The 17,429-nt window shown below is 38.6% G+C and overlaps 1 protein-coding gene across 2 annotated transcripts; it reads left to right on the top strand.

Annotated features, from left to right (window-relative positions):
* The first annotated feature begins 1,717 nt into the window (after positions 1 to 1,717).
* LOC117451584 (cytohesin-3-like) lies at positions 1,718 to 16,705 on the top strand. Of its 2 annotated transcripts, none has more exons than XM_034089968.2 (13): positions 1,718 to 1,814; positions 6,577 to 6,659; positions 6,923 to 6,987; positions 8,691 to 8,757; positions 10,320 to 10,438; positions 11,048 to 11,128; positions 11,280 to 11,392; positions 11,647 to 11,795; positions 12,811 to 12,922; positions 13,236 to 13,312; positions 13,420 to 13,491; positions 14,141 to 14,289; positions 15,163 to 16,705. In XM_034089968.2, exons 1-13 carry the CDS (start codon positions 1,775 to 1,777, stop codon positions 15,236 to 15,238), a joined length of 1,203 nt encoding a protein of 400 aa, XP_033945859.1. In that variant the 5' UTR covers positions 1,718 to 1,774; the 3' UTR covers positions 15,239 to 16,705. The 2 variants fall into 2 exon arrangements, with proteins under 2 accessions (XP_033945859.1, XP_033945858.1); XM_034089967.2 differs by having other exon boundaries at positions 1,739 to 1,814; positions 6,926 to 6,987.
* Positions 16,706 to 17,429: the final 724 nt, after the last annotated feature.

Genomic DNA, 17,429 nt, shown 5'->3' with positions numbered 1-17,429 from the left:
TCAAACAAAATATAAATAGACCTACAAATATCTTTATTTTATTTCCTTCTTATTTTTGTTTAAGCTTGTAACGGAGGTGATCTCTGGGGCCATAGATCTCGGCCTCCATTACGGATAATATAGCTTCATATTTGGCGAAGTATATTGATATGTTCTACACTGAAACATGGCACAGGAAGAATGTGAATATACATGCAATTTATGCATCTATTTGTTACGATCTGTCTATGTTTTAGTTTGTCTGTCTCTGTTTCCTGTTTTAGTTTGAAAAGTGTTCCCCCTCCCGTCTTGTCTGTTGCTGGTGATTGTGTTCACCTGGTGCCCTATGTTTCTCCTCCCCCCTCACCTGTGTCTTGTTGGTTTGATTAGTCCTGGGTGTATTTAGGTTCTGTTTTCCTGTTAGTGTGTGTGAGATCCTTGTGGCTGCTGACTGTGTTCCCGTGGACAGCAATATTGAGGCTGTGAATCATGTGTCCACGAGTAATAAATGCCCACACCGGGTTGTATTTGGGACGTTCTGCCTCTGCCTCCTTGCTTGGTCGGGCCGCTCAACGGTCAGCTTCACAAAGCTCAGCTTCACAAAGCTCAAGGGAGCCAGAGTAGAGGGCTTAAAGAGCCGCATGCGGCTCGAGAGCCGCGGGTTGCCGACCCCTGGGTTAGTATGTTACTACTCCCACTTTGGGGGCAATTAAGGTTGCTTTAACTTTGAACTTTTCCGATTCAAATGCTTCAAACTCTTACGTCAGACTTAAAAAAACAAAGCTATATTCACTCTCTTCATCCTAACAGAAAGTGACCCATGTTACAATTGGAAAGTTAGCATGATAGAGTCACACAACATACTCACATCCTGCTTAAAATACACTGATCTTGACTCATTATGTTTAAAAATAATATCTGACTATTACACAGGACTAACCCCCCACGCACATGTTTGATTATTAAATCCAGTTAAGTAATATTTTATTATTTCTGACATATAACCAGTTATTAGTAGATTTTTTTTTTTTTTGTACAGTATATTTTGTACTAAGTATAATACAATTAATAATAATAATAATAATAGATTTAATGATAGCTTCAAAAAGAAGTAGCTTCAATATCTTCTATCATGTTATTTTTAGGCATATATTAAGGGTATCAGATATATCAAAAGATATAAAAAACGTGTATATGATGTTTTGGAGGTCAAAGCCACTGCCCCTGTTCAGAAATACATCCTTCTGTATTTTATATTCTCTGAGGTGCTAAGCCCCACTAGAGGGGGCCTCATATTTAAACTGGAGGTAACCACACACTGTTTAGGCTGTTTCCTTCCTGCAGAAGTGAACATGTTTGACACCCAAGTCTTTAAATGCAAATAAAAAACGTTTTGGTATATTACAAAGATAAAGTGTGGCTCCTCTTATAGGCCATTCCCCTTTTGTGTATGTTTGTCATATTTTTTCCATTTAAATTGTATGGTTCTTATGGAGGTGTGCAGTAATAGTAGTAGTTGTAGTTGCGTTTTGTATTTGTAATAAGACATGTGCAATAGCGATGTTGCGCAGTTGTAGAGCATGAATGACATCTACGTTTATTAAAGAAATGTCCACACACATAAAGAGAGTCCATGTCAACATTTTGCTGTGCACATCACTAGATATGAAGTAAGAGGCTGCTGAGTGAACTGAGAGGCGCCACAGTGTCACAAAATAGCAGCACTGAGTTTTTTTCAGTCTCACACTCACAGTTTTGTTTCCTGTACAGCCATCAGTCACATTGCATCAAAAACATGGCTGTACGGAGAAAAGACAGCTTCCTCTGGGGAAAAGGTACGCTATCATTTTTAATTTTAATCAATATAATGAGGAAAAGCTACAGTTCAAAAAACAATATCAAGGCTTTTGTGGGATTTGGGATGTTAGGTCAATAGAATTCACTTCAAATGCTGCTAATAGATTTTGTGGGTAACAATCTATTCAGTAATGTTGACTTATCTTGTATGCCCTATATGTGGAAATTATTTTTCATTTTCTACAACAGATACTTGACAATTCAGTTTTATTCTTTATCATTTGAGACCAAATTAAAACCTATCTAGCTTTGTGCATGTTACTTGATTTTTACGCCACAAAATTGGGGACTAACCCACACAAATTCAAATAAAGTGTGCTTTAATTAACCCAAAATCAGCCTTATTAATGTAAGATATAATTTGTAACTTTTGGGTATTCAAATCTCAAATAGATCTATGTTATCTATCTTTTTGAGTTGTGTACTTAACCCTAAAGGTTTCCAATAAGTTCAATTTTAGCGGAACATTGTAGGAGAAACACTTATTGTAAACATTAAATTGTTTGTTATCATGGGACCAGTTTTGGGAAAGTAGGAAACCTCTGCGGATAATATGGCATCCGGTAGAAAGCTCCAGAACATCTGGATCTAGAATTGTCAGAGGAACAAGCTGAGCTTACATCAGTACCTTTTTGGTCAAAGCACTTGAAGGTGGGGTAGGTAAGTTTGAGAAACCGGCTTGAGATATACTTTTTGTTATAGTAAGTAAGTAAGTAAAACTTTATTTATATAGCACCCTTCTCAACACGGATGTACAAAGTGCTTTACAGTACAGTACACAGGACACAATTCACAGTACAACTATAAAATGTAGAATAAAAGGCATAAAACGGCAGCAGGTAATACATAGGATAAAACATACGACAAAACACCCATAATAAAAAAAGAAAAAAAAGAAGACAGCCACTAACTCACCTCCTCCGGCGACCCAAAGGCCTGTCGGAAGAGGTGGGTCTTTAACCGCCCCTTAAAAACCTCTATTGAGGCCGAGTTTTTTATTATTTGGGGGAGTTTGTTCCAAAGCCTTGGGGCCACCGCCTCAAAGGCACGGTCACCCTTAGTCTTTAGCCTGGTTCGGGGCACTCTTAGGAGGCCTTGCTCAGAGGACCTCAGGGCCCGGGTTGTGATGTGCGGGTGGATAAGGTCATTGATGTAGGCTGGGGCTTGGCCATGGACGGCTCTATATGTGCTCTATATTTATATTCCATGGAATGCTCTTAACATCCCGATAGCAATGAATATCTTAAGTGCTTTGACAAAAAATCCATAAAAAAATTTCATCTGTGGAAGCCGTAGTACTGTAAAAAGCACGACCAATCATTTTAGCCGGCCCGGCTAAAATTACTGGATGGCCTACCTGCCTGTCAGCCTTCCATCTGTGCACAAACTTATCTCGTGCCCTCATTGGTCCAACCCGGTATCACGGCAAGACATGAACATGTGACGATTTACCATGCTGGGAGACGTGAAGATGTCACGATTTCGTCCCATCCAATCATCGAGCTGAGGATCTTGCCTACGTCTGTTTCCGGTTTACTTTATGACCGATGTATTTTGTTATACACACATTCCTTCACATTACATTTTAATTTACATTAAAGTATTTCATGAGGCCTTCTAACATGTTTTTAAATATAACTACGGTTGTAGTTGAAGAGTTTGTAAATTAACATGAACCGAAGCTGTTGCCTGGCAACGCAATTGCACAACATCACGTTCGTTAATTCCACATCCACACGCATGGATTAACATTGATTTAATACATTAATGTAGCCTTTGTTTCTGCTAAAAGAGGTGTCGACCAGCTGGGGCAACAAGAAAATCGGCGTAATCGAGTGTGAATATTACAAAATAAATCATTATTATATTAATATTGACAATAACAACCGACCGTCGGGGTAGCATTTGCTTGGCATTTCCGGGTATTTCTCCACTGGTTAACATGGGTTAACAATACCGTGTAACTGTCACGTTTGAAGGGACGAAATCGTGACATCTTCACGTCTCCCAGCATGGTAAATCGTCACATGTTCATGTCTTGCCGTGATACCGGGTTGCATTGGTCATGTGCGCGTTCGTGTGTGTGTTGGAGGAGGGGCTCTGTAAGGAAGTGGCAGATTTTTTCCGCTTGTGTATCTTCAAATTCTAGCGCACTGGAGCTGGTTTCTCCAAAATTACCTACCCCACCTTTAAGTCTGTTTTCCACTGGCCAGCATTGAAGAATTACTGATTTAGTGGGAATGCTGTTAACAGCATTCCAACTAACTGTTATTCTACGCAGGACATTTTTATTATTATTCCGCCGGTATTTTGGCCCTCTTCTCCTCCCGCATTGAACATCGCAGAAACTCCGTTCAAACATCAAAACGTTCAGCTCGGTCGGGAATCAATGGCTATTACCTTTCTCATTCATAACTTTCATAAGTCCAGAGATACATCCCATAATACATCACATTTTTAACATTGAAGTCAATGGAGGAAATCTTCAGACTTCAACAAATCTTCATGCGACTTCAACTGCTAACTGTTCATTCATACTTTCACTCAGAAACCTCATTCCAACTTTAAAATGTTACACATCTTTCTGACATTATTCGTGTAAAACAACTTTTAAAACTCATTCTTACTTTTAGAGATATTACACATTTTTAAGACCATGTTTTAGAGGTTTTCTTCATATTTTAACATTAACTAGAGTGCGTGATGTCACAGCTAGAGGGTAGAAAATCTTGAAATTTGCCTTCATATATTTATTTTAAACTGCCATAATTCCCAAACCCTACATTCCTGAGACATACTTTATCATGACAAACGTAGGAAAACATCTCACAGCATGAAAAATGACAAATAATTAAGCAAAAATAATTAAACAAAATGCCTCTTGAGGGCATGAAGTGACACAAACTTTCAACATGCCTCCATTAAAGCCCATTGTAATTTCAGGCAGATATTTCCTCACGGTAGCAGCCGCACACCTTTAGTTAAACTGCCAAAAAGGCCACATTATTAACCCGAAACTACACAAAAATTACACTTCAGATACTCAACTTCCTTGACATGCTTCACGTTTTGAAATTTCACAGATATCTGTTACGGTTCTTCCACAAAACGTTCACATGTAAGAGGTTTATCTCTCATTCAGAACAATGGAAACCTGTGATCTCTACAGAGCTCGTTAGCTCAAATATAAACACCTGTGTCATGGAACACGATGATGTCATCACTCCAACTGACATGCAGCAGACTTCTACAGTCCAGCTGTGAAGACATCTTCGGGACAGTTTTAAGATTTCTTCAAATGCCGTTGCCATGGCAACACAATGCTCATCTTGAAACACGGTTTTCTCATAGCTTCAGTGAAAATACTCCAAACAGCCCAGAACTTCACAGGTTTGATAACGATGCAGCCATCAATGCATCTAAGCGTAGTATGGGGTGTCATCAAATGCCGTTGCCATGGCGACAGACCACTCGCCATGAAACACGATGAGGCTGTAAGTCCAATCGACACGGTCCAATCGTCCCCCAATCTTCACTTGTATATCACCGGTCCATGCCTCAAGAGCTCTACGCCAAATCTGAGATCTCACCATATGCCGTTTCCATGGAAACACATCCCTCACCATAAAACATGATGTCGCTATAACTATATGAAAATGTTCAAAAAGTGCTCAAGTGTGCTAACAGTCCAGCCTTGAAGACATCTACGGGACAGTTTTGAGATTTTCTCATAACTTGAGTGAAAATACTCCAAACAGCCCAAGACTTCACAGGTTTGGTAACGATGCAGCCATCAACGCATCTAATCATATTATGGGGTGTCATCAAATGCCGTTGCCATGGCGACAGATCATTCGCCATCAACTTAGTTCAGAAGTTTGCGGTTCAAATATTCTGCTGCTGTTCCAAGCCTTTTTACTTTCTTTTCTTCTCTCATCACATATTCAAGCCCCCAGTGTTCATGTATCATTTCAATCTAAATTCTTCACTTTCTTCTTACACATTTCATTTCAATCTAAATTCTTCACTTTCTTCTTACACATTTCATTTTAATCTAAATCATTCACTTTCTTCTTACACATTACATTTCAGCATAGCAGTTTAGCGTCAGCTTTTCAGCATAAAGCATTCCCACTAGCAATTTCTTCAGGAATTGCATTCTCTAGTTTTTAACTAAAATCGCTATATATTTGTGTTTTTTACTGGTTTTAATGGGCACCCAAAAACGTCCTGAATGATGAAAATGAAAGAATCCTAACTCGGAGAAACTGTGGTGATGAAGAGAAACCCTCCCATTATCCCATGCTACTACACGACACCAACCAACTCTTGGTATTTGTTTATTGAGAGACCCCTTGTGGTAGAACATTACATATTGTGCCTTAAACTTGCTTTTTAATCGGTTTCAAATCATCCCCCCATTAACACATTTGCACAAAATAACATGATTGGTTGATGTTGCCAGGGAAAAGGAAGTGTGGGGCTCTCTGCTGGAACTGCTACCCCCGTGACCCGACCACGGATAAGCGGGAGAAGATGGATGGATGGATGGATGGATTGTAAAGAGGAAGGGGATGTTTTTAGACCTCATTCCCTACTTACTGTCCACTAACTAGGAGGACGTTTGGATGTATGCTAGTCTGTGAGAGAGGGAGCGTAGGCGTGAGCTAGGTTGTCAAGAAAGTGCACATTGCTGCTGAATGTCTACTGATTGCCTTCCCAAATATACTTTTTCCACAGGTTCACCAATCCTAGCCCCAGGAGAGAGGAGGGATGGTGACACCTATGGGATTCACACATTTCAAATGCTGGATGACATTCAGGTAATGTGATGAATATATCCCTCCAAGGTCTTACAATAAATCCCTCATTATTATTCTCCTGGCTGCCTGGACAAAGCTCTCAGCACACAAAGGCATTTAATTCAACAAGTTTCAATGAAATATTATTTAAAGATCCTCTTTTATAACTGACGGGGACCAATCGGCCCTGAGTCATCTAGCATTGATTCTATGGGGATCTGTAATAATGACAAATCTTGGTACTAAGCTACAACACTGCTCTCATTCTCATCTCCCTGTCTCAGAAGCTGAGGTTGGAAATCAATCACGTCATGCCAGATATCCACCACCCCTTAATGAAGGAGCAGAAGTGAGTATTTCTTGCTCTTTTTGTATATAGATCAGCTTATCTATGAGTCAGCACGGTCTTTCGCTCTTATTTAAGCGACACTGGCAGACTACCACTTCACTTGTAGTAAGTGCTCAGTTTGAACATTTCATAGAAGCAGCTTTTTGTAATTTTCTTTTTGAGTCAGAAGTCAACATATGTTCGATTAGATGCTGCACTTGCAGTGTAACCTGTAAACCTGCCACTCAAACCTTTCACCCTGATGTTTTTAGAACTGCATTTCTTCTTATGAAAATACTTGACATAGCCCGTAGCAGTGGTTCCTCGATTGCAGCCTCACAGCTCTGTCAACTGTTTATCCAGAACTTCAAGCTAACTATTTGAACCGTTGATCCATTCCTTTTGATTACAATTTCAGCTGTTTATCCTTTAGTTTGACCTACTTATTCAGACAATGACATTACTTTTAGCCAACTCTTCCAACTGTTTATCTTAATTAGTTTTTTTACTGTTCATCCATTGTTTTTAGATAGTTTGCCAACTTTAGTTAAAGATGGCAATAATTATTTCAACTTATAGTTTATTTCTAGTTTTAGCTACGAAACATTTTAATCTCAACTATTACAACTAATTATATTGTTTATCCAGGGCTCTTAGCAACTTTGCGATCCCCTTTCAGGTTTACTGTTTTAGCTGTTTATCATTACTTTTAGTTTAGTTTTAATTTCAACAATTTATCTGTAATTGTAGCTTTACTTGTTTACTTGCTCGCCAACTATTTCTCATGCACTCTCAACACATGACTTAAATGTGGATATTCAAATGTATTATATTTTCACTTGAACCATGGAGTATAAGTACTTCTGTTGCTCACTGATGTTCAAAGTCTTGTGAACATTTGAAGAGATTATGTGCATGTGGCTGACTTCTTATTGCTTTTGACGCTGATTTCAGAAAGTGATAATTACATTTCATCTGTATGATGACACTTCATTTAGCTATAACTGTGCTACTGGCTTGATAAACACTCTTATCAGTAGGCTACTGGACTGCTAATCTCACCCAAAAACTATAAATACAATTATGAGATACACCTTTAAGAACAATTCAGATAATGCTCTGAGGAATTTATTTTAGTGAATAGTTCAATGACAGAAAATGTATTGATAAACATGTTGATTGTTTTAATAGTTGATTTATCAGTCGAGTTATTATCAAGTCGAGTCAAAACTCCAAATAACTTCTCGTTTAAACATTTTGAGCCTCAGCAACATATAATGTTTTTGTTTTTTAAATGTCTTTATGATTTTATGTATTTCATATAAATATAGCAAAACTGCAAAGAAGTGATGCTGTATCCAGATTGAGAAAGCAGACTACACAGTTGCAAACACAGTTTCCCTACAGAGGGAGTTTCTCTCCCACAAGCCTCAATTATAGTCCTTTGTTTACTTCAGTGACATAGTGACATCACTATGTAAAACTCGCTTCTATTGGCTAACACCCCCACACATTGGTTGTGATATGCTAATGGAGGGTGATCTCTAAACTGTTGACTAATCACCACAAAGACAGCCAGCTAACCAATCAGGGCAGACTGGGCTCTGGTTTCAGAGAGAGGGTGAAAAGTATGAATTTGTCAATGAGCATAATATGTCTGCTTTATTTAATAATTGTATTTATGTTGTATGATATACTAATGTAAAAAAAAATCTTTATTGCAGTAAAAATGTTGTGAGGAACAAGAGATTCTTACGTGGGAAAAAGAAATTCAACATGAACCCAAACAAGGTGAGTTTATTTCCTATTTGATAACAATCTAATAATTATATTCAACATTTAAAAAGTATGCTACAGTGAGTAAAGGGGTAGAAGGTCAAATCAAACTTTTGACTTAAACTCCCCTGGATCTGAAGGTTAACAGTCTGATGGCAGCGAATATAACTTGTCTCAGAGCTGATGTAGATTAGAGTATGTGTCTGTGTGTGTCTGTGTGTGTGTGTGTGTGTGTGTGTGTGTGTGTGTGTGTTGTGCAGAAACGCAAACTGTGCACAGACGCAGAGGATGATGAATAGCGAGAACAGCCACATCCTGTTCCCTGAAGTGGTGCAGAAGCGCCACTTCACCACAGCGACCTACGTCTTTTTCGCTGCTTCCTCTCTGCGTACTCAGTTAAAAACTGAGTCCCTCGGCACGTGACCGCTCTGAGCTCAGGCCTGAGAACACGTACAAGTGGGAGGAGGAGAAGTGTTAAGGCTTCTTGGGGTTAAAGGGGTTTTGAAAGTGCAATTGATATGAAGAGCTACTCAACAGGAGTGCACACTCAGAAGAAAAGGTCATATTTGGTTTGGTTTTGGATGTGAACATGCTTTGAGATTTAGTAAGATAATGGTGTGCTAACCTTTTTCGCCTTCTTTTTCACGGTGATCAATGACGAAGAGTGACTCAGAGGAGTAGAAGAAAACTTTCTTGATTATCAACCTGCAGAGTTGGCACTGCTGATAAGAATATAAACAAGCTTTGGCCAACATAAAAGCTCGTCAGGGACATTCACAAACTACAGTTTCTGTAAGAACAGCCAATATTCAATCTACATTTCAAACTAGCTAAAGAAATGTTAATGCCGTAAGTGACCTTTAGTCAGCTTACACACACATTAACATAATGGCCCTTTCTCCCCCCCCCTCAAATATAACATCTAGAAAACAAATCCACTTCAATGCTCAATTGTAAGCAACATTTTTTCATCGAATCATATAATGCTATGATGAGACGCTCCATTTATTGGCCAAAAAAAGGGCGATTTAACTTATGTTCACTTTTATTTAAGTATATCCCACATTTTCTGACTGATAATTGTGTTTTCATAAATTCCTAGAAACCAGGGACAGTTCATTTAACTGCAGTCTCAAACTCGACCCCAGGGACTGTATCAAATGATGTCAAAAGTAATGAAACATTATCATTACAAATTCCCAGGGCCCATGTGGTGACTTCAAACTGCTTGTTTTGTCCAACCAAGAGTTCAAAACTTAAAATACAAAAATGTAAATAAAATAGGTGTAAAGCATTTGTTGTCAAAAAGGGACAGTACAATAGCATTGTGTGATTTTGAATGACCGTTATATGCAAAAACCATTCTGCTACCCTGGGTCTCTTAATCAAAACAATAACAAAGGATGGAGTTTAGTGGCGTCGTAAAGTAGAGTGGGATCATGGGACTTGTTGTCTTCACCACCATTGACGTCAGCTTCTTCCATTACTTCAGTGTTCATGTTCAGTAGGGTTTTATTTGGAAAAGGTACTCTTTGTTAACATGGACATAACTGATGTGCATGCTAATGTTTTTACAGGGTGTCCATTACCTAGTGGAAAATGAATTGCTGGAATGGCGAGCAGAGTCAGTGGCTGAGTTTCTTTACAAAGAGGAGGGACTGAACAAGACCGCCATTGGCAACTTCTTGGGAGACAGGTAAAGTGCTCTGACAAAATGTGAGCCTGGTGGTAACTAACTGAAATGGGTTGTAATAAAGCAGCGCAGTCTATCTATGCTAAAGTGCACAAAACTGCAAATAATCAAATGGCCACTCTAGGCTGGCTCCGAAATGTCCATCTCCAAAGACCCCCACGTTGAAATGGCCAGAATTAGAGCACAAATAAACGTTTTTGAAATAATGGTTTTGGGATCTATAGCTTATATCCCTTTTGTTGACCACTGCACGGGATGTAACTTTTATAAAACTCACCTGTTTAAGATATACTCGGGCTTAAAGTTATTTAACCATATCACTGGTTGCTTTGAATGACAGGCGGGTGCCGTCAAAGGTCATGGATGTAACTTCGATCAGGAGGAAAACCGTGGCTGAAATATATCCTGATGCCACAAAATGAAACATAAACATTCGTTTAAATCAAAAGCAGTGGTTGAATAAGTATTTACTTTAATCAAAAGAACCAGTGCAATGAACTACTCCAGCCAATTATCGGCCAAATGTACTCATTCCGCATTTAAATGTTTTTTTTATAAAAGGGTTTACACTACATCTTAACATTGTGTTAACTATATTTAAATTTCACACAGGGAGGAAATGCATCTGCAGACACTGAAAGAGTTTGTGGGCCTGCATGAATTCTCCGACCTGAATCTGGTGCAGGCGCTGAGGTTCGTCGAGCAGAATTTATATCAGCAAAAAACGTTGCAGCAGTTTTACCTTTTTTCTTGTTTTCTGATGATGAGGGATTTCTCCTCCTTCTTCACAGCGTGTGTTTGATATGGTGTATGCATGTTGTTTGACTCCTCTGCCGTCTTGCAGACAGTTCCTCTGGAGCTTTCGTCTCCCGGGAGAAGCTCAGAAGATTGACAGGATGATGGAGGCGTTTGCAACTCGCTACTGCGACTGTAACCCAGGGGTCTTTCAATCCACGGGTACGAACAACAAAGGCGCTGCCTGACTCACTTTCTCAGACAGTCGAATTCAAAAGTTTCCCTAATTTCATAAATATCTAGAAGACAAGTTATCCACTGTTATATTTCTTTCTTTTCACAACACACGACAAGCCTTGCTATCTTCTCATCTCTGCCTCACACAAACCTTTTATTTATAATGGGGTTTTATTTGATGATGATCAGCTGAAGGAAACTAACTGTGGTGTGTGTATTTGTGTTGATGTGTGTTACAGACACATGCTACATCCTGTCTTTTGCCATCATCATGCTCAACACAAGTCTCCACAACCCCAACGTGAAAGACAAACCCAATCTGCAGCGATTCATTTCCATGAACAGAGGAATCAACCACGGAGAGGACCTGCCCGCAGAACTGCTCACGGTCTGATGCTATTACCAATGCTTCTGTTGAAAAGGGATGGTTCACCTCAGAGGTGGATTGAAAATGCCATATAAATGTCATATAGCAGAACTAGATGGCACTGATCCTTTGCTGCTCAGAAACTACAAATACATCAACAGCAATGTCTCTAAATATATTTTGTTGTGAGCAGTTTCAAGTGAACTACACCGTCCAATCACAGTGCGGGAGGAAGTACGAAAGGCTTGTTGCCATGTGTAGTTTGGTATAAAGGAAATCTTTCTGATATGAGACCGCTTACTAAAAGATCTGAGGAATAGCGTGCTTACTAAATATAAAAGTTTGAAAAATATAACTTATTCTCATATTGAGTTTAGTGCAGGATACATTTACACATTTCTTGCTAAAAAAGTGTTTTTTCTGCTTGGCTGTGGAACATACTGTATGAACAAGTTGTTTCTGAGCCTTTAGACAACAGTAGACGTGAGCAAAAACTCTGGTTCAAACCGGAGAGACGTGATGTAAGAATTACATATTTATTGTTACACGTCATATGAATGAAATGATTTCCATGATAATACAACAGGAGGATGTAATGGTGTTTGGCGATTAGGCCCCGGTTTGCAGGATAATGATTCAGGAGGGAAAGCACCGCTCCGATGAAATCCCCGGGGTCTAGACACTGGTGGTGGTGCTGAGTAGGTGGGACCGATCTGAAGAAGGAAGGTTTAGCTTTGTCCTGGAGGAGACTGGAGGCGAGAGGGGTGGAGGCGGGTTGGGTCATCTGCAAATGACAACTGACAGGGAGGAAGAGCAGGCATTTAAGGAATTTAGCATGTGCAGCTATTGGCTGCTGAGGGGTGACGGGAGCCATCGAGTGACGTGTAAGTGACTCGTGTTAGGTCTTCCTTATTGAACTTGCGCTAAAGCTTCATTTTGAAGGTTTTTGACCTTCATCCAATTTTTTTAAGGAAAACCAGACTTTCGAAAACTTGAAATATTCTACATCTGATGTTGAAATTGTCATCTCTTCCAGAAACTGTATGCGAGCATCCGCAGCGAGCCATTCAAAATCCCTGAGGATGATGGGAACGACCTCACGCTGACGTTTTTTAATCCAGACAGAGAAGGCTGGCTCCTGAAAATGGGTGAGAAGATGATTTGTAACACACAGAAGATAATCTGACACTCCTGGAGGCGTTTAGTCTCTCCTGCGCATTAGGGCCATTGTAAGTAAAAAACGAGTTGTTATTGCAGAGCCAGAGGAGGGCGGCTTAAATTCTCTGATACAAATTAATTGAGAATAAATGTGTACATTAATCATGAAAAAAAGATCAAATCGAACATTTACCCTTAGAATAATTGATTTACTTAAAACTCAAAAAGCTTTAAGATGCTGTTGTATTTAGAGAAGATTACAAAAAGAAACGTTTTCCTACAATTATGTTGTCTTTGTTGAAGGTGGGCGAGTTAAAACCTGGAAGAGGAGGTGGTTTATTTTAACAGACAGCTGCTTGTACTACTTTGAATACACCACAGTAAGTATTTGTCTTTCTGCTGCTACAAAACCTTTGCTTCAACAGTACATATTCTACGTGGGGTTTAAAGGTTGAATCTGTGTTTTAATATCCGCCTCTTCCTGCAGGATAAAGACCCGATCGGTATTATTCCTCTGGAGAACCTGTGCGTCAGGAGCCTACCAGACAACAACAAACAGGTATTCAATACCTTAAATACTAGGAAAGCATTTTATAAAGGCAACTAAATAATAGAATTTCTTAAATGAAATGAGCCATCGTGACAAACATTCATTATCAGAATGAAAATCTAGAAGAATGGAAATATTACAAAATAAAAAATAACCCTCCCATAACTGGAGATAAATGCAGGGAGATTCCCCAAATGTTTCGTTACACAATCCTCTCCTCTAGGTGTTCTCCTTAGATAAGGTGTACAAGCTAGGATGTGACAAATCTTAAATGTTTATTTCAAAAAGCTGGAATGTGTAGCAGTGATGAGGATTTCATGGTTATCTGTAATTAAGTGATTCTAGAAGAATATCTTGCCATATTGCAAAATGTGTTTTCCCACTCGTTTACTGTGTATGTGTCACTTGTACAGCTGTGGGACCTTGTATTTTTAAACTGACGTTTAGAAGTGTGCTCTGTCCCTATTGAATAAACAATTAAAACACAATCTGCTGCCAAACAACTTAATGAATGACACAGTTTATTTCTAAATGAATATATGTAACACAAGTGTTGAAACAGCGAGTCAAAAGCCTATCAGAAAGCTCATAGAACAAACAGAAAGCATAGGCACAAAGTAACAGTACGGCATGTGTGTCTTTGTCTGTGTTTGAACAGTATTGTCTGGAGTTATATAACCCCAAAGGACAAAAGATCAAGGCCTGCAAGACGGAGAACAAAGGCAGAGTGGTGCAGGGCAAACATCAGTCCTATAAGCTGCGGGCCGCCGGATCCGAAGAGCGGGACGTTTGGATGGATGCGATCAGGTAAGAGCTGTCTACGTTATGAGAACTCACAGGAAACATGTCAAATATCCATACAAATCTGTCTACTAGTAACATTTGCCGATTCCATTGTAAGTCAAACAATTTAAAGATTATACCTTGAGAGCTGTAAATAGTTGTTTTTTTCTCTATTTTCTTTCATTATATAGATTTAATATATTCATTAATAATCAATACTAGCAGTTGCCCAAGCTACTGTAGAAGTGACAATGCCTGCAGTACAGAGAAAATGGTCACTTTGTTGACATAAAGGCAAAGAGAAAAATCTACTACTACTTCTACTCACTGACACTAAGAAAGTGGATCACATCACTCCTGTTCTGAAGTCTTTACACTGGCTTCCTGTGTGTCAAAGAATAGATTTCAAAATACTGCTGCTGGTTTATAAAGCACTGAATGGTTTAGGCCCAAATTACATTTCTGACCTCCTGCTGAATGATGAACCATCCAGATCTCTCAGGTCTTCAGGGACTGGTCAGCTTTCTGTCCCCAGAGTCAGAGCTAAACATGGAGAAGCAGCGTTCAGTTATTATGCTCCAAATATCTGGAACAAACTCCCAGAAACCTGCAGGTCCGCTGCAACTCTTACTACTTTTAAATCCAGGCTGAAGACTTATCTTTTTGTCGCTGCTTTTATTGAACTATTCATATCTTAAACTGCACTGTAACTTTTATCCATGTATTTTTTCTTTTAATGTTTATTTTATTAGCTTTTCTTTTTTAATGCTTAATGTCTTTCATTTTTTGTAAAGCACTTTGAATTGCCTTGTGTTGAAAAGTGCTATATAAATAAACTTGCCTTGCCTTGCTCTTGATGATCTCAGTTTAAAACTGAATACAACACTTCTCTTTCAGGACATGCATCACCAAAGATCCGTTTTATGACCTGGTCTCTCTGAGAAAGAGGAAGGTCACAGGCAACACTTGCTGATGGGACTGAAACACAAGGCATTGGAGGACAAGTATTGTAATCCTGCATGTGTGAATACATGTTTGTACCCTGTCAACTTTCCAAACGTGAATAGCAAAGCATTTCTCAGAAAGGTTCAAATTGGGAAGTAACATTTGTTGAATTGTAAAATGTTGGTGAACTATTTTCGGCTTGTGATTTTGAGTCTTGACCTTACTTCTGCAAACTGCATGCACTACCGCACAGACTTAAGGGAATGCTAGTCCTACTGACAAACATCTGCTACCAGAGAAGTGATCGAAGGAAGGCTTGATAGTGTCCTAAAAGTAAAACAGGCCTGAGCAGGTCCATGGCCCCTACGACCCAAACTCTTCATCAAGTGACCGTGAACTTCTATTGCAAAAAAGAATCCATAAAATATGTCCAAAACCATAACAAAGCGAAGAGAACCAAGAAAAAACATGGAATACAACCAGGATAAGATGAAAGATTACCTAAACATAGATAAATGGTAAATGGACTGTACTTATAGCACTTTATCCAGTCTTTACGACCCCTCAAAGCGCGTTACATGCTACAAGTTCTCCATTCATACAGAGCAGTGTACATCGCTCTGGGAACTAACATTCACACACTGTTGGCCATGCCTTCGGGAGCAACTCAGGGTTAAGTATCTTGCCCAAGGATACATCGACATGTTGAAAGCACGGGCTGGGATTTAACCCACAACCTTCTGATTGAAAGACGACCACACTCCCTCGCAGACAGTCGCCCTTGAAAATGGAAAACATCCACTAAGAGACAACACATTACAAAAAGAAGACTCAAATGGACAACACAGAGATGTAAAGTGTAGGAAATGGGATGCGAGCAATTCACAATGTTTAGACAAGATTCATAATAACTGCAAAGCATTCTAAAAAGTCTATAAAGATATATAAAACAAGCACAAAGACAATAGATAAAATAAAATAAACGTAAAAATAAGACACAAACATAATACAAAGAAAAAGCCAGTTTGTCTTAATATCCTCTGGGCTATTTGGAGTAACAATTATTTATTATTATTGATTGAAATGTCTTTTTATTTAGAATATTTAAACATTTATTAAACTGAATCAACAATCTTACTTTATATAATGTACAGTTTTATGATGTAAATAAAGTGCCTTCAATTTGAGCTCTTGTTCAAAATGTTGATTCAACGTTTTTCCACTTTTATAACTGTACTTACTCATCTAAACCTGAAAATGAATTATCATAAATATTTTTCTTTTACAATAGAGTGCATTATTACTGATACGTTGTTGTATATACATTTAAAAAGCAGGTTGAAAAAACTGAAAAGATTCTGTCATATTAAAAAAATTAACTTATGAATACTATTTTGAAACGGTCACTGTACAGTATATTTTATTTAGCTTGAACGTGTTGTTATAATGTAATGACTGTATTGATGGAGGATTAAAACCCATGTTGGAACATAAACTGGTGTTTTGTGAATCCGTTACTCCAGCAGGTGGAGCTGCACCTTTATTTATTCTATCACTGGGTTGTTCAAATGTTAACTTTCTCTGTGACCACTGACTATCTTGTATTGCTGTAATGAAGATGATGCAAAGTGAGAAGTTAATCTACTGTTAAACCCTCGGTTATCAGATTCAGAAGTAATCGGATGTGTCGGCTCTTCCTGTCGTGAGTGTGTGTGTGTGATGCTGTGATAAAAGTTGTGTTTCCTTGGAGCAGGTACACCCCCTCACTAACAAACTGTTTGTATGTATAACATCTCCTCAGTATGTATTGATCAAACATGGGAGGGTTTGTTAGTTTGGACTGGATTGTGTAAACATGTCAGGCTTCTTTCCTAAAGCTTACAGGTCCCTAATGTGTTCAGTTTCCCATGGCTTTTCATAGACCTCAATGTGAGATAAAAACATCTTTCAATGTTGTTTTTTCTTACTAAAATCATATATGTGGAAATGTTTTATTAGGTTGCAAAACATACATATTTCTTCATCATGTGCTTGTAATATGTTTTTGGTATCCACTGTGTTTAAAGATAGGGTCATGGTTAGTGAAACCTAAAAAAGGTGGCTAAATACAATTCTTGATGGTATGCCAAATAGGGAGATATGTGTTGAAGACAGTTATTCTCAAAGTGGGGGACATGATTTTATTCAGAATATATCATTTAGGTTATGATATAACTTTT

This window comes from Pseudochaenichthys georgianus, chromosome 8 (genome assembly GCF_902827115.2).
Source record: "Pseudochaenichthys georgianus chromosome 8, fPseGeo1.2, whole genome shotgun sequence".
NCBI lineage: Eukaryota > Metazoa > Chordata > Actinopteri > Perciformes > Channichthyidae > Pseudochaenichthys > Pseudochaenichthys georgianus.
This window is presented reverse-complemented; position numbering and strand designations above follow the sequence as displayed.